The 17,281-nt window shown below is 50.8% G+C and overlaps 1 protein-coding gene across 2 annotated transcripts in view; it reads left to right on the top strand.

The window, feature by feature from the left end:
* ANP32A (acidic nuclear phosphoprotein 32 family member A) overlaps positions 1-17,281 on the top strand; it is a 37,850-nt gene that overhangs the window by 3,070 nt on the left and 17,499 nt on the right. Inside the window, exon 1 of one of the 2 annotated variants that reach the window (XM_026013859.2) lies at positions 109-348. The exons of the other annotated variant lie outside the window; for it this stretch is intronic. Within the exon in view, the coding sequence (XP_025869644.1) occupies positions 202-348 (147 nt within the window). The 5' untranslated portion in view covers positions 109-201. Of the gene's footprint in view, positions 1-108; positions 349-17,281 lie in introns of those variants that run through there. 2 annotated transcript variants of the gene reach the window in all.

Raw genomic sequence — 17,281 nt, 5'->3', positions numbered from 1 at the left:
CTGCGCGGCCCGAGGCTCTCCTGGGGGGCGACGGTCCCCCCGCGCGCTCCCCGCACCCCCCTGCGCGCTCCCCGCCCGCTCCCCGCCGGGGTCTCGCCCTTCCTCCCGCCGCCGCTTCAGACGTCGTGGAGTGTGGCCCTAAAGCGTCCTGGCCGCCCCGGTGCGCTCTTTCGGAGGAGCCGACTGGCGGGGAGGGGGGCGATGAGACAGGCAGGAGGCGTCTTGCTCGGGAGGGGCGCGCGCGCGCCTCTAGGGCCCGCCTGGAGCCGAGGACAGCGGCCGCCCGCCCGGGAGGGACGAGCTGTCGGTGCTGGGGAAACGCCCTCCGGGGCTGGGCTCTCCGGGAAGGTAGGTCGCGCCCCGGGCTCCAGGTGGGTGCTGCAGCGCCCTGCAGCCGGCTAGGGGCGCCCCTCCTGCCCCCAGCCCTATCATCTGCGCCTCCCCCTTTCACTTTTGCCTGGGGGAAGGCCGTGTACTGGAGTAGATGTGACCCCAAACCGACAAGAGAGTAAGGTTTCCTCTTTTTTTTTTTTTTTTTTTTAATTATCTTTTTTTTTTTTTAAGTAAATGATGTCTTTCTGCCGACCGCCTTTCTGCGTCACGTCTCTGGCTTCTCTCCGGGACTGTTTAAAAGCCGATGTCAGTGCTGGTTAAGCACCTCACTGGTTGGACTCTGGTGTCTGTAGGAGACTAGCTTTTGATGGCAGTGTCTGGCACAGGCCGCCCAGGAAGCCAGCTTTAACTTTGACCTTTGGAACACGTCGCGTGATGTTTTCCAGGCTGACTTACTGCCTAATTGGGTTCACGTAGCCTGATATTAACTGCGGTTGATGCAGGCCAACCAAGGGTCCACAGGCAGAGGACTGAGCTCCAGCTCCCTACGTAGGGTCCTGGCTCGTTGGGTTTTGTTAACGGGTTGCTGCTGGTGGTAGTTTTGAGTCTGGGGGCCTCCACGGTGAAGCTGAGGTTTGGAGCCCCACGGGCCTGAGTTTGAGTTCTCCCTCCTAGGAAGAGGCAGGATATGGTAGCCTCCTGGTTGCACCTTAGTCTCCTCACCTGGGGAAGGAGAATAGTGATCTAGTGTAATGAATAAGTGACAGAACCGGCTCAATGGACCTGGCCCTCAGGTACTCAGTGTGTGCTGGTGTTAGCTTTGGAGACCTAACTGGGGTGCGATGAGGCACAGCTCTGAGCTCCTCTCTGGTTCTGGACAACAATAACAACAATAATAATAGCAGATGCTCACCCGGGACCACACTGTGCCTGGCACAGTTCTAAGTGGATTAAACGGTTCAGTGACTCTAGTCCCCATAGCAGCACTGTGAGGTAGGTACTATTATTATCCTCCTATTACATACACACAGGGAAATTGAGGCATAGAGAGCTTCTCACAGCCAGTCTCTTACTCTCTGTGCCGTCCCCTGAAGCACCCTTTTCTTGTTGGACACTGAGGGGAAGAGCCTTTTCTTCTCTGGCTTTAAAACAGTGCCACCTTATGAGAGATTGAGTTTTCTGGTCATTGAAGGTACTGACATGAACCCCCTAAATGGCCTCAGGGTTGAAGATACTGAGGTGGGTAGTCAGGACCAGGGGCTCCGATAAGGGGGAAGCCATATACTTTCCGAGTTTGGTTTAGAACATCATAATCTGTTTAGGCTGACATAAGTCTGTCCTTTTAGGTGTTGGGGTACACATTTTGGGTAAGGTGAAGACTCTTAAGCAGTGGCTTATGGGATGTTGCATGTAACGCATCTTCCGTTTTTATTTGTCACCACCTACAGCCAAAAAACTGAAGAGAGTTGGTATGCCCTCTGTACCTAAAATGTGGTGTACTGGTAACAACTCATGGATCAGCTCCTTTAATCCGCCTTAACAACTTGTTCAGGGCATGCCAAGCAGTGTGATGATCCTCCATGTTGTGAGGGTGGTTGTGGCATGCAACAGAGTTAGGTTCTCCCACCGTGAAACCAGCGGCCCCCTTGGTTGGGCAGTAGGGACTTTGAGAGATTTAGTTTTCTGGTCATTGAAGGTACTGACGTAAACCCCCTAAATGGCCTAATGAGAGTATACAAGGTCCCAGACATGGCCCTTCATCAGAATCACCTGGGGAGTGTGTAAACTGCAGATTCTCCGCACCCCTGGACATTGGTTTAGCACAAGGGTCGTCAAATTCAGGATGAGTGGCCTGTTTCAGTATCATGAGCTAGGAAGAATCTGTACATAGAAACATTGCAATCAATTTGATGAAATGGAACACTTAACTTTGAATCTGAATTAAGAGAAATATTATCCCCCCAAAAGAATTCCACTCGTCTCATTAGATGGTTGTTACCCTTCCACCCCCCCCCCCCCCCACCAAACTGTATTTGTTAATACATTTTGAATTTTGTCAATAAAAGAATTGTGGTAATGTGTTTCCTTGTCATTATAAAAGTGCCTGTGTAGAATTGTTAGTTTTGTCTCTAAGTAAAGTTTAATATCTGGCTTTTATAGAGAAAGCTTGGTGTTCCTTGGTTTGGGGAGGGGGGATTCAGATGAGGATCTGGGTTTTTTGTTTTTAATTTGTAAATTTTTTTATTAAACACGTGGCAAGGCATTCATTTGGGTGGTGCTTTAGGAGTCTCTCCAAGTTCTTTTATGTGTGCCCCTTAACTAGTTGATGCCCAGTGGTAATCGGCCTTGATCCAAGATCGTCCATGAGAAGAGAAATTGTCCCTGTTACCAGCTTAGAATTGTGTGCCCCTTCTAGCTAGAAGTTCTTCCGTGTAACCAACCAAAATTCTTCAGTTTGCATACTCAGTATTTCAAAAGGTTTTTGCATATCTCATAGTTGAACGGTTATTCTTAAATTTCAGATGTCGTCTTAGGGCTTTGGGGCCTGCAGAAGGTACAGCAGCTGTGTCCTCCATGGCTGACATCAGACCCTCAGAACACAGATCATTGAAAGCCACAGATAATCCTGCAATCTCTGGTTCTGCCTTGCTGCTCTCCCACCATGCATGTTTCCTGGGGAACATACCAGCAACAAAGTGGCTTTGAGTTTCAGAGCCCTTCTTTCTTCTTCCAGCCTCTGGTGCCTGAGCTAATGAGCAGAGGGAATAGAAGTGAGATTGACCAGGCCAAGGACAGGAGGAGATAAATCCAAGGCGAAGAATCCCAGTCCCCATAAGGTTTGCCTGTACTTAAGAGGACAGCAGGCCGCAGACCCTGTTCCCTGTCTTGGCCGCTTGTGCTCCCTCGGCCTTTCCAGGTGACTTCCTCTGGACTCTCACAGTCCTTTGCATTTGTAATACAGGCACCTACGTGAGCTTTGGGGGCTGGTCATCCCAAAGCTTCAGTCTGAATTAATGATACCACATTGAAATAAGAAGCCTGGGGCTGCGGTTGATCCTTTACGGGTATTGTGTATGATACTGCTCAGCCGCGTCCTCACCACTGTGCCTGCCCTCTGCACCTTGCTGTAGTCGCTTGGGAGAGGAGCGCAGAGCTTGTTGCTGAGTGGTGATGAGCCCCGGTCCGATGAACTTGGCCCAATTGTTCGGCCTGAATTCTGAAGAGGAGGCTCATTACTCTGGTGTCCAGAGGGGGCCACTCCCTTAACGGATGAGTGCTACCGTGCCTGCCCACCCCCTGCTCTAGCTAGTAGTCTAGTTTCCTGGGAGGTCCACACCACCAGTCCCTCATCACCAATACCTTCTGCCCACAAATAAGGGACACAAGGACCTGACTTTGAATCTTACAATCTTATGTTATATTGAAATACAATTGTACAAATGATAAATACCCAACAATGATGTTTTCATTAAAGAGATGGAGTCTGGCAGGGATGGAGAATTGCGAAGGCATCTGTTATTCAGAACTTGTCATTTAATAAAATTTGTTGAAACAAGATGAGCAAAGCACCCGTGGCCCTGGGCCACCTGCCTGGACATGGAAACAGCCTCCTTATATAGAACCAGTTGTCCCAATGATATTTGTTAATACAAAGTCTGTAAACAAGATGAAATATCTTTCTCACACCAGTCCTTGTCTCGCACCCACTGAGCCACACCCGGCAACCCCCGTGTTTCCACTCAGATTTATTTTGTTGTAGTCCACAGCTGCCCTGGTGTACTCATCTCTCTTCTTTACCAGAACTTGCTCTAGGCAGCAGATCTAAAAGATCAGCTTACTTAGCCCACTATCACTTACCCTAATGTGGATTAAAGTCAAGACTGGCTTTCCCAGAGATGTTTGTGTTTGGAGATTCCGGTTTGGTGAGGAAATTAGCAGAGGACTATTAGAGACTTGTGTGCTGTTCTCAGTTTTGCTACTATTAACTGACTTGGACAACTGGCTGGGCTTCTTGGAGGCCTCTGTTTCCTCCGCTCTAAAATCAGAGTATTGAATTAGACTGGTGGCTTTCAAACTTTTTGATCCTGACAGTAAAAATACGTTTTACGCCACTACCCAGTGTATATATGCTTACCTGTTATACAGAACAATGATGAGCTGCTTTCTTACTACAGGTAAAACACTTCTGTTCATTTAAAAAAGTGTACTGGCCTTGATCGCTTTGCTGGTGATTCTTTTGAGAGACATTAAAAGGTGGCTATTAAGCTTCCTTCACATGCACATATTTTGTGGTTTGGTTTGAGAATGAGAGAATGCTGCGTGTAGCTTTGTGAAATTCCCCCCTCCCCCCCGAAAGTTAATAGTGATTCCTCTGGTTTTTAGTTAAGCCAGCTCTTCTCTGGGTCCCAGGTTCTCAAACGGCACCCCTTGCTTAGTTCTACCCCTAAACCTTCTCCTAGCATTAAAGAATCCTTACCCCAAATTCCTAACCTAGGTGGATGCCTTCCAAGGTTCCTGGTAGTGCCAGGGGCCCTCAGCCAACATCTCCTCCCATCCCTCTCCCCCCCCCCCCCACTCCCTGCCCAGTGCCCTCCATCCTTCCATGTGCCACACACTGTGCAGGTTGCCCTCGGGCTCCCACCTTTTCCAGCATGGAGGAGATTCTGTTGGAGAGAGGGGAGAGTGCCTTGGCTCCTCCCCCCCCCCAGACTGCCTGGGTGGTGCATCCTGTCTCCCCCACTTCTAGCCATGCGGCCCTTGTTGTCTCTATAACATGATGATAGAATAGTACCTACCACACAGTAAGTGCTCAGTAAACGGTAACTGTTATTGTTATTATGGTCTGTTCGGCTGGAAACACCATCCTTGGCTTTCATTTAAAAAAAACACGCCCATACGTACATTAACAACAGACACATTACATAAAAAAGTAACATTTGTCTCAGTGAGGAAAGAGGTTAGAAGCTAGACATTCTAACTTGGCAGAAGTCTTTTCCCCCACAAATGATTCAGTAGTAAATGTGTTGTTCCTAGATGTGAGTAGAGCTGTAGCATCTACGCCCCGCAGCACAGCCCCGGCACTGGACCCCAGGCAGTTTCTGCAGAGGGTCTGGTCGGGTCCTTGCTCACCCGCTCCTCGAATGTGCCTTTACTCCCTCACCTCCGGGGGCAGCTGCTTCAGACCCCCCTCCCCAGACTACTGCCCCTGACCCTGCCCCGGCCTTCCCCCCAGCACCCCCCCCCCCCTCACAGAAGATCACACCTGGTTTCTGAGGAAGTACCCTGCTCCTCTGGCCTTGGGGTCCTGCCCCACTCCTGCTCCCCTTTTGCCTCCGGGGCACCTGAGCCGCTCTGCTCCTTTGGTCCTTCTCCACCTGGGGTGTTTCTCCCACCTTTATTTGTCTTTTAAAGATTTTATTTATTTATTCATGAGAGAGAGAGGCAGAGACACAGGTAGAGGGAGAAGCAGGCTCCATGCAGGGAGCCTGAAGTGGGACTCGATCCCGGGTCTCCAGGATCACGCCCTGGGCCTCAGGTGGCGCTAAACCGCTGAGCCATCCGGGCTGCCCATCTCCCACCTTTAAACCAAACAGAAAACCTGGCTTGATCCTTCAAGCTTGATCCTGACAGCTGCCTGGCTCTCTCCCCTTTTGCAGCCAGACTTCTTGAATTGTCTAGAACCACCTTCTCTGTGCCCTCACTTCTCTGACACCTCAGCCCCCCTCCTCTGGTTTGCTCCCTCAACAGCTCCAAAAACACAACCCCCCTGTCTCGCCTTGCGTGATTCCTCAGCAGTGTTTGCACCCTTGACCTTCCTGAGATGCGTTCTCTCTTGCTCTCCCTTTCTCCAGTGAACGTCTCCTTCAGCCCTGGCCACTCCTCATTTCTGGTGTCCTTTGCCCTCCTCCGTGTGGCCTTCAGTATTGTGGCCAGGCAGGTCTGGGCCTTGGGCCCTTTCAGCCTGCATTCCCTCCGCATGATGATGCTGTGTCGTCCCGCCCAGACGGCTGAAGGGACCTGGAGCTGTCTGCGATCTGATGTGTGCCTCCCAGTCCCGAACTCCTGGCTGAGCTCGGGACCCACCCTATGTCTCCATCTGAATGTCCCCAGGTCACCCCACAAGCGAATGTCCAGGAAGAGCCCCTGGCCTCTGTCACTGTCACCTCCATCCTGCAGATGTACCCATGATCTTGTATTGGTCACAAGTCCTGTCTCTTCGAAATACCATCCTCTCCTGCCTGCCAGCTGGTGTCCTGGCATCGGCAGCCCCCTCGAGCCATGCTTCAGCCTTCAGCCAGCGTGCTCTCCCCAAAACACAGATGTAATTATGTCACCGTGCTTCAGACACAGAGCATTCTTAGGAGAGGGTCCAAAGGCCTTACCAGGACCTTCCTAAGGTCCTGCATGGACTGGCCACTGCTTGCCCTCATCTTTTCCCTCACCGCCTTTATTCCTCCAAAACTACTCCAGGCCATAACTGCCACTGTCACCGACTTAGCATCTAATTGTCTCCACCAGCTCCCTCACCCTCCACCCTCCTCAGCTCTGGGTCTGGTTCTTTTGTTATGAAACTCTTATAGAAATTTCCTTCGCAGTGCTTCAGTTGGTAATTATACATTCTTGAATGTGAGTGTTTTAATTAGCATTTCTGTCCCCCTGTGTAGCCGCGTGATTTAAAGGCCCTGTTTTTGGTTCACATCACCATGTACCCAGAGAGTACAGCACCGCACTTGGCACATGGTGGGCATTCTAGAAATGTTGCTTGAATGAAGAGACCAGGGTGCTTGCACGTTCCTGTCATTGTCATCATCCTCTGTCTGGAAAGCCAAGCACAAGCTCCAGAAACAAAGCATCAGAGATACTGCAGGGTTTGTTGTCTCCAGCCTCACCCTCCCCAACGCCCCACCTCTCCCCTGGGTGAGTGTGAGCTGCCTCTGGGTGGGCGATTCACACTTTCTTAGTGCCCTGTGCTCCTCCAGTTTTCCTGTTTTTTTTTTTTTTCCCCCACAGCCCTGGTGTAAAGAATTTGAACCTCAGCTGTAGTTTGTCTACCTTTTATTTAGTTAATGGATTGTTCAGACACACCACATACCTGTATGTACGTTGTAAAACGTTAACACCAAAATAAGTAAATAAGACCTCAGAAGTAGAAAATAAGAAAATATTTAACAGTCCTAATACTATCTTCTTGCACGTCAGTGGATTGTGTTGGCCGATCCACTTAGGAGGCAACTGCTCTAATCTGTGGTTTATTTTATTTTTAATTTGGTCATGAAGGTCCGTGCTGTGTAAGACATGCCCGCGCTTTACCCAGCACTCTTTCCTTACTCAGAACTTCCCAGCCCTGGCGTGTGCTGCGTTAGGGGTGGCCAGCATTCCTAACCCCTCTTTGATGAGCAGGAGAAGCACAGTGGTCTGCCTGAGATCCCCAGCGAGGGAACTGTCCATGGCTACATGTGCCCGGAGGTGCTCCCTGCGTAGGTTATGTGCACGTACCCACCAAAGCCCCCTCAGTCCGGAAGGCCGCCCCACAGGATCCAGCAAAGGCAAACCCCTGTGCTGCTCTGCAGATGGCTCGTGAGGCTCAGAAGTGTCTAAGGAGAGAGGGTTCCAGGAGCAGCAGACGGAGGCCAGTTGGGGTGAGGGAGGGAGGTTGCTCCTGCTTGTCCTCAGGCTGGGAGTAAGGGGGCTGCTGCAGGCTGGAAGACTGGAACGGAGGGCCAGAGCGAAATCTGCAGGAGAAGGGCCTGTTTCTGTGTGGGCATCTTTGAGCTGGGACTCTGTACTCAGAAGTGTCCAGAACGTCTTGGTCACTGGTTTCTGCTGCCTCCCTAGGAGTCATGAGAGAGAGAGAAGAGGGTGGTGAGGTTGAGACAAAAACCTGTAATAGTGAATGTAAAGGGATTACTTAGAGATTTCTTCAGGGGCATGTATCCTGGGGAGGCACTCGTCCCCCATTATGTAACCAACTTTCTTTGTAGCTCTGGCCTCACCAGCAGGCCCAAATGGTGTGGCTGTGAAGGGAAGGAGGGTGCGGGAGCCCACTTTCACTGACACGGCCTGTGTGCCCAGCATCCAGAATGATGCAGGGAGTTCCGTGAATGCTGCTTACAAATCTGAGATAGCAGCTTGAATTTACTGGATCCAGTTCCTGTGTTCTGGGTGGGTGGGGGTGGGGTGGTAGGTGGCAGAGGGTGGGGAGTGGGCTCTGGATGGATGGAATTGTGTCTCTGTGGTGGGGTTGGGGAGACAGAGCACAGGCCCGAGAAGGAGAGAAGGTATGCGGCTAGAAGGGCAGGTTTCAACCCCAGCTGTGTATTGGAGCCACCAGGGGAGCATTTTAAGAAATTCCCAGGCTCTACCCAGCTACAGAATCAGCCTCCGAGGGTGGTGCCCAGTGTCTGTATTTTTAGACTGCTCTAGGGGGGGCTCTAAACACAGTCGGGAGCCGCCACATTGAGGCAGGGTGCAGAACTTCCCAGCAGGTAGGAAGAAGTAAACTGGATGTCAAAGAAGAGGAAAAGAGGAAGGAAAGAGGGGTATGGGATCGCAGCCACTGGGGTGCCCGGCTCTGGTCCTTGGCCTTGTACCCCTACCAATCTCTCCTGGGGCTGCTATTGGAGCGCCCAGTGGGATTTCTCAAGGAAGCCTGGAGTTGGCCCTTATTCCAGCTCTTGGGGACCGAGAGGCCGGGCTGGAGCGGGGGTGTTTGTAGGAAGGAGGGGCCCCTCAGAGCCAAGAAGCTGGGTGTCCCAGGCAGTGGCCGCACCTCTTCACTGTTTGCTGTTGAGCCTCTGCTGCCTGGTCTGTAAAATGGTGACTAACAGGAATACCTGCTTTCCAGAGGTTGTGGTCAGGCCCGAAAGAAACGTTCCTGCCTGTGTGTGTCGTGGCTAGCCCCCGAAGGCTAGTAGATTCTAACCAGCCCGGGCTTGAAGGGGCCGTTTGAACGGGTTGGGGAGGTTTGGGGAAGGGGTGGCCCGTCTGAAGAAGGCCCTTGCTTGGTGTCTGAGCCTGTGTGTGGTGGGAGCAGTTTTGGGGAGAGCTGTCTTTGCCTGCCCCAGAAGAGGCCTCCCTTGGAGCTGCTGAGCCAGGTGGGAGGGGGCTGGAGGGGCCCCAGGCTAGAGGCAGCCCCATGTTCTGGTGGAGGTGGGGCTGGAGCAGGCCAAGGCCAGCCGCAGACAACCCCTGCCCCCCTGCCCCCCTGCCCCCCTGCCCCGGGGATCTCTGCCTGGCTTGTCTTTCCTGCGGTTGTTCTGCAGCCCGCAGACTCTCCTGCCTCTCAGCTCCCCTCCTGGCTGCAGAACTCTGGGCCTGCCCCACTTGGGCCTGTCTTCTTTCATGCGGACAGCTCCTGAGAAGCCTCCTCCAGGAAGTCTTCCTCCACTCACCAGAAGAAAGGATGTGACTTGTGTCCCTCCGAGGTGATGGCAAGATGTAGAGGTCCCCAGAACTTGGAGCTGTGCTCTCCTCTGAGCTAATACCCTTAGCACCTCACTGAGGCGTGCAATGTGGCTCGGGTCTCCATGGGGTCAGGTCAGTGTTTTGTTACCTGCCGGAGGGCAGTGCTGAGGGTTTGCAGAGCCAGGCACAGCTCCCCTGCAGCTGGGTGCATCAGGAAGGCTTTGTGATGACGTCATGTGTCTCCAGCCTCCCGCCTAGCTGCCTGTGGGAAGGATCTGTCTGTTCTGGCACAGGGGCCTGTTCCATATGGTCGGCCAGGAATTGGCCATCACATTCACCCAGGGCGTTCCTGCCACTTCTGTGCGTCTCCTCTTCCCCCTGAAGACTTGGGTGCACCCCGGGTGTGGCCCAGGAAGGGTGGGCAGGCATGCGCTTTGGTACAGCTCCCCAGCTGTGTCTGGGAGGCTTGAAGAATCCTATCTGCAGAGGTTGGCCTGCCGCCATAATGAGTGGTTCTGCTCCTTCTAGCCCCCGTTTGCTGCTCCGTTGCAGATATGCCTTTGTGTGTCTTGGTCAAGAGAGCTGGTGTCTGTACATTTAGGTGTGGTCTGTGAGTCTACGGAGGCTTCTCCTAGAGTGGGGCTCTCCACGGCTGCTGTTTGGGGTGGAGGTAAAGAAGCTGTGGTCATGGGAACAGAAATGGAATGCCGTCCTCTTAAAAGTGAAAGAGCACGTGGTTCAGGGCAGGCGTTTGGCCTCTGTAGGCACTTGGGAGCCTTCCCTCTGTTCCAGTGGCCAGTGTGGTCACTGCCAGGAATGGCCATGGAGAGGATCTGATGTGGAAGTGGAAACACACCTCTGAGTTGGACCCGTGGCCATAGACCTCAACAAGGTCTGGATCCTGGTCTGCAAGGTGCCCACTGTAGTGAGAAACCAGACTTGCATTGGATAAATGCTTTGCTAGCCCCAGGAGGCTTATGGTGGCCGCAGATGTCTCTGATGGTAAGCGGCACTTGGCCAGCTAGTGTCTGATGGCAACCAGAGTTACGAGGGTGATTTTTGCAGACGGAAAATACTGAGGAACGGTCATTCATTTTCTTTCTTTTTTTTTCATTCATTTTCATATATTGATTGAATGACCATTGTGTGCTGGGTGTTTCCTGGGCATTCTGGCTGCAGCAGTGGACTAGACAAGCTCATTGTCTGTGCTGCCTACCTGGGGCTCCTGTTCTGCCGAGGGAGATGCTAAGTAAACTAAAGGCAAGACTGCTGGTGTGCTAGGTCCCAGGAAGACAGAGCTCTGTTAGAGGAGATGCGTGATCCAGGAAGGCCTCTCTGAGGAGGTGGCTCCAGCAGTCACTGGAGTAACCTACACTGGACATCTGGCCCCCGTGAGCCAGAACCTTAGAACATCTGATCTCGAAGTACGTACGAATCATCGTGCTGATAAGCAAGCTGAGGCCAAGCGAGGTTAAGGTGCAGATTCATGAGGCGATAAATAGGAAAGATGTGGCTGAAGCAGAGGATAGAGCACCACTGGCCAGTACTCTGCTCACCAATGCCGGGCATTTCCCCAGGCCAGCTGACCCTCCGCCTTTTCATCCCAGAATGTCTTTTATTATCCTGCCAAGACTCAAGCTTTGAAAGATCTGTACTTGCACGTTTGCGCTTATTAGCAATAGCAGGCTTATTTTCTCATTTATGGCTGTGTGAGTTGGGGGGTGGAGGGCAGAAAGTTTAAACACATCTTGTGTCCACCAGTTGGCCCTCCAGGCAAGGGCTAACCACCTGGTGTTGGTCTTCTCCTGCCTAGGCAGAGATGTGGCCCAGTTTTGGTAAACACAGGCTGCCCATCTCCATGGGATTTCCATGGTTCTTTCTGAAAGAGCCAAATTTCTCAGAGGATCCCATTGTGACTTTTAGGATTCCATCTGGCCCTCCTAGCTTGGTTCAAGGGTCCAAGTGCCTTTGGGTGGGCTAGGGAGACCCTACCGATGCCTCTGACCAAAGCTGGTGAGGTATGACTCACAGGCCCCCTACCCAGGGCTTGTTTTCAGGGAGAACACAGTAAAATCAGGTCATAGAACCAGCCTGACCCACCTCTTCTCTCAAGGACCAGAAAGAGCCTTAATTGGCTGATAGTTTCCATCTAGAAGGTGTCCTGTATGAATTTGAAAGGAGCTTCTGGTGAAGTAAGACTTCATTAATTAGCCTGTTAGGGAAACGGCTTCCCATTATTATGGGGGCTGGATGAATTTGATGACCACTGTTCTGCTTTGGGCTTCTGAAGGGAAGGCACTAGATTTTCATCGTTTTACTAAATACTGAGAAAAATGTAATGTCTTTTCTAAGTATTTTGTTTGTTTTTAAGTGTCGAGAATCTATGTGCCAGATACCATATTTATTCTTATTTAATCTGTATGGAAATGCTATAAGTGGGATTATTCCCACTTTAACAGATGCGGGAACTGAGGCTCAGACAGCTAGTTAAGGAACTAGCTGAAGGTCACATCCTACTGAGGAGCTGTGCTTGGGTGCGAAGCCGGGTCATTGACTTCAGAGCCACGCACATGACCTCGGATCTTAACTGACTTCCCATGTCTCCCCAGCCACTTTAGGGGCTGCTGCTAATAATGAAAATGCTCTAGATTCCTGACTTTTATTTCTTTCTCTTCTCTACCAAAACTGCTGCATTTGTATTCCCTAGGAGGGTGAACAGATGACAGCAGCATTTCTGGTTTTTAGATAATATTTTATTGTGACAACAGGACACACTAGAGTAAATGAAAGAAGTGTGAGGTTTGATTATTTTTCTCCTTTGAATTGTACCCCTCCCCCCCGACCAAATGATTATTTTTACATTGTCAGGAAGTCCCAGCAAAATCAACCCTCGTGTATCTTCCCTGACCTGTGTGCACCGGGGTCTTATTTGTGCTTCCCCTCGTGGCACTGACATCCCTCAAACAGGAGGGCCTAGGCACGCAGGTGGGAAGCATAGCAAGGGTGCCTCAGAGGGTCTGAAAAGCAGGAGAAGACCAGATCCTTTTCCAGCTGCTGGAACTGATAAGGGTTTAAACGAAGCAGCAGTGGTTGTGGAAGGGGCACGGCAGCGTGTTTTGCTTGGAACACCACCGTTGCTGCCTTACCCTCAGCAGGACCCCTCCTGGTACAGGACTCAGGCTTGCCCTCCTTACGGAGCACCTACTGCAAGCCTTGGATCATGCCAGGGACTTGGCGAACAATACTTTTTTTTGATCCTCTAGAACATCCCTAAGGTATACATAATGGTCATCTATTACCAGATAGGGAGACTGGCCAGCAGAGGTTAGATGGCCCTTGGGGCACATCGAGCTGGCCTTGTGAGTTGTGTCAGTCCCTTCGGCTTGTCCCTCCAGACTGGATGACCCATGGGCAGAAGGCAAGGATACCTTTATCATTGGGTCCCCTGGTACCTGGTGCAGTGCCTGGCATTTGGCAGATTTTAAGCATTTATTGAATGAATGGAGGTAAGGTAACTTGTCCACCTAGGTACACTGGTAAACCCATTAAATTGTAGGACTCCGAGACCCTGGGGCAGGTTCTCTCTGGGCCACAAGTAGGATCTGCTTATTAAAAAAAAGAAAAAAAAAGATTTTATTTATTTATTCTTGAGAGACACAGATAGGCAGAGGGAGAAGCAGGCTCCCTACGGGGAGCCCCATGCAGGACTCAGTCTCAGGACACCAGGATCACCCACCGGAGCCGAAGGCAGTTGTTCAACCACTGAGCCACCCAGGCTGCCATAGGATCTGACTCTAGCTTCTTTGGTTAATAAGTTAGGTGAATGCAAAATGACATATGTGCCTGCTTATCTAAATTGCAACATGATTATAGCAAAAAATTGGAAGCAACCCAAATACTCATCAATAAGGGGCTAGTTAAGAAAAATGTTGGTACATCCACACAACGGGACACAATGGAAATAAGAAACAAGGAAGGTTCTCATGTACTGTATTACATGAACTTCATGAAAAAAGGCAAAGATCAGTATGTAATATGTGAGTTTTTGGGTAAAAGGGAGAAAAAATAAGGTTTTGAATTTGCTCGTATATGTGTCAGGAAAACTCCAGAAGGATACTTAGTGGGTGGGATGGTTAACTGGGCAGGATGGAATGGAGAATTAACTGTATATTTTAGGCTTTTTGGTTTTGAAGCCATGAGAATGGATGTTACTTATTCAAAAAATTAAAAAGAAAAAAAATAATGGAAGTGACTTTGGATCTGCTCTTCTGTCTCTCTGGGCTGTAGTCTCCCAGTCTGAACAATGAAGTGATTGGATTAGAACAAAGCTTCATCTGGAGGGGGATGTTGTATATATTGGGCATCTCTCTGGCTTTTGTGGGCTTTTCCGGGGGATGCTGACCCTGTCCTGGGGTGGTCTGCAGTCCCTTCTGTTGGCGGCCTGGCCCTGGTTCGGCTCAGGCTGTTGGAGAAAGGCCGGGGTGATGTCGAGAGAAAGGGGCCTTCTGCAGAGGTGTCGGCCTTGTTCTTGTCCCCATTCCTGGCAGTATGTCCTCTGAACACCCTGCCCTGGTGTGACTCAGTTGGTTCTTCCCCCAGTCAGGAGGATTACAGTGAAGAGAGACTGTTCTGGAGCTTTCTGGCAAAGTGCTGCAGTTTAATAGGAAGAAAAAAAAAATGGCAGAATGTTTTCCCAGGTTATTTTTAATGCTTTTCAGTTCAGCAAACATTAATTGAGAGCTAAGTGCAAGGCAATGTGGGGGAGTCAGAGCTACATAGCACCTCGTCTCTGCTCTCCAGGGCGCGAAGTCTTGGGTGAGAAACCTGAGTGTAAAATCCCTTCTCATACCCTCCAGGACTGCCCAGTTTACCTCATCTGGTTCCACAGAGACTTGTGGGATCGGAAGGGACTCTTCCCATTTTACAGATGAGGAAATAGTCTCAGTGAAGTCTTGCCCCAAAGCCACACAGTTCCTAAATGGTGAAGCCTGGAACCAAACCAGAATTTCTGTGACTGCTTTTCCTGAACCCAAACACGCCTAGTGAGAACATTCTGTCGCAGGATATTTCCTGGAGGTGTGTGGCTTAGGTCCATTTCTACCTGGAGACACCAGGTGAGCACAGCCCTAAAATAAACCTCCTTTGCGGGTTTCCTTTATGGAAGGGCAGTGAAAATCTCAGACTTACTGTCACGTGTTGACTCTTTTCCCCCCGTTGCTGTTGGTCCCAACAGTTCTGCCCTCCGTTGCGCGTGAAGCTCCCCACCTTAGCACCAGTTACGTGCAGAATGTCCCATATGTGTGTAAGGGTGCATGTGGCAGACAGCAGCTTTCTTCCCACCCCGTCCTCATGCCACCACTTCCCTTTCTTTCCTTCCCTTCTTCCACAAATTCTGTTGCTGCCACCTGTCATCCTAGCTATTTCCCAGAAGAGCCACACGTGCTCCCCTCTCGGGGTCTCTGCCCTGGCTGTTCCCTCTACCTAAAAAGCTCCTCCCTCGGACTTCACTTGGCCTCAGGTCCCTACTGGAAACTCACCTGGGTGGGTCTTCCCCCAGCCACCCTTCCTAGAGTTGTGTCCCTTCCCACTGTTGCTGTTTCCTCCCTGGATTTTTCTGTATGGTATTTGTATATGTTACATACAGCTCACATGTGTTGGTTTATTATCTCACTCCTCCCTAGGATGGAAGCCCGCAAAGCCTGGCTAGTTGACGCTCAGCACTGTGTCTCTAACGCCAGCCTGGCACGGGTGCCCAGCATCTAATAGAGACTCTGTAAATATTGTGGAATGAGTCCATTGCCCTGTGGCCTCAACAAGTAACACTTCTTTAAAGAGGAAAGAAGCAAATCATTGCAGTTTTTTCTTAAGAGGTGAAAAGACCCAAGGCCTCTCTCTTTGCAGAGCTTCATCATATAATCTTAATTCATTTAATAATCGCTCAGCACTGTGTCTGTGCAGAGCCCTCCTCAGATGTTCACTTAGCAGCCTCTAGCAGCCTCTGATTTGTTTGCTGAGAGAGACAGCTCACTGATTTTTCAGCACAGCCCATTCTTCTGTGGGACAGTCGTCATGATTTAAACACTCTCTTATAGTCTACATGGGGCTGAAAACTACCTCGATTGTAATTCCTGCACACCGATCTGAGTTCTTGAAGTGCTGGAGAACATAGAATGATCGGACTTCCATGTGCCTATGACACACCTTCAAATCATTGGAGAAGGATGGCTTATCATAAGGCTCCCCCACCCTCCACTAGGACATCACCGCTTCCTTTGATTGTCCTTCCAGTGCCACAGGTGTCAGGGGCCTTCCCACCTTGGTGCCGTCCTCAACTTTGTTCTGCTTCGAGGTTAAGAATTTAATGTTTAGTCCCGTCAGAAGGGAGGGTTCTAGGACCCTGACTGAGGAATTTTGGCCCCTGTGGATGTGGCTGTCAACACAGACTGGGGGTACCCTCGGCTGATGAAGATAGAACTCAGTATGTTCTTCACACTATCTCTTTACTTCAATATTTTTTAAAAAATGTATTTATTTGACAGAGCAAGCGTGCACACAAGCAGGGGGAAGCGGCAGGCAGAGGCAGAGGGAGAAGCAGAGTCCCTGCTGAGCAGGGAGCCCAATGTGGGGTTTGATCCCAGGACCCTGGGAATGCTTAACCAACGTAGCCACCCAGGCGCCCCTTCACACTCTTTCTTTTTTTTTTTCACACTCTTTCTTAAGTGGTTGAGCCCGTCCCCAACTCATCCAGAATCATAAAGGTTGTAAGGTCTTTGGTTTTGGCTTTTAGCATTTTGAGATTATAGCAGCTGAATTAGCTCCGTGAAGAACAGGGAACCTGACCTGGACCCAGTTTTAAAAGACAGTAAATACAGGTCCAGTTCTGTATCCAGAATCCTCGAGAAGAGGGTGGAACTCTAGAAGTAAAGCAAAATGTGCAGAGCCCTTAGCTCCATCATTTCTTCCCTCTTTCTGACTGCCTGTGGCTTTTTTTCAGTGTTTGTCTGTCTGTCCCTCTGCTTCCCCACCCCTTCCACGCTCTCCTGCCACTGCTTCCCATCCCCACCCCACCTGGAGGCAGACACTTGGAAGCAGCGATTCCCCAGCCTCTCCTGCGCATCCCTCCCTAATGTTTTTACCATAAGGCTTTCCTTTACAGACTTAGGCCAGGTGCACATGTCACATCTCTCTCAAGGAGAAAGAACTGGCATTAAATTGCTTCCCATGTGTGACCCTTAGGTAATTTGTTTTGAGGCCTCGGAGAGAGAAAACTTCCCCCACCAGCTTTAGGCTCTTCTGTGAGATTGGTTCCCGGTTTCTGCCCAAATCAGCGGTTTCCGATAGGTAGTTGGACATGAGGACCTCGGTGCTGTGCTGTTTCCTTGCTCCACTTCTGGCATTGCCAGCGCCGCTGTCATTTGGGGTTGAGGTGGCGGGGAAGGAGGCCAAGGTCAAGGGTTTCGAATCCGAGGCCATGGAGCCTTTCTCTGCCCCTTCTGCACTTCCAGACCTGCAAGGAGGGCAGTGGGAAAGACAGCAGGGCCGG

Source organism: Vulpes vulpes, chromosome 15, assembly GCF_048418805.1.
Source record: "Vulpes vulpes isolate BD-2025 chromosome 15, VulVul3, whole genome shotgun sequence".
NCBI lineage: Eukaryota > Metazoa > Chordata > Mammalia > Carnivora > Canidae > Vulpes > Vulpes vulpes.
Note: the sequence above shows the minus strand (reverse complement) of the source record. Positions and strands in the feature narration are given on the sequence as shown.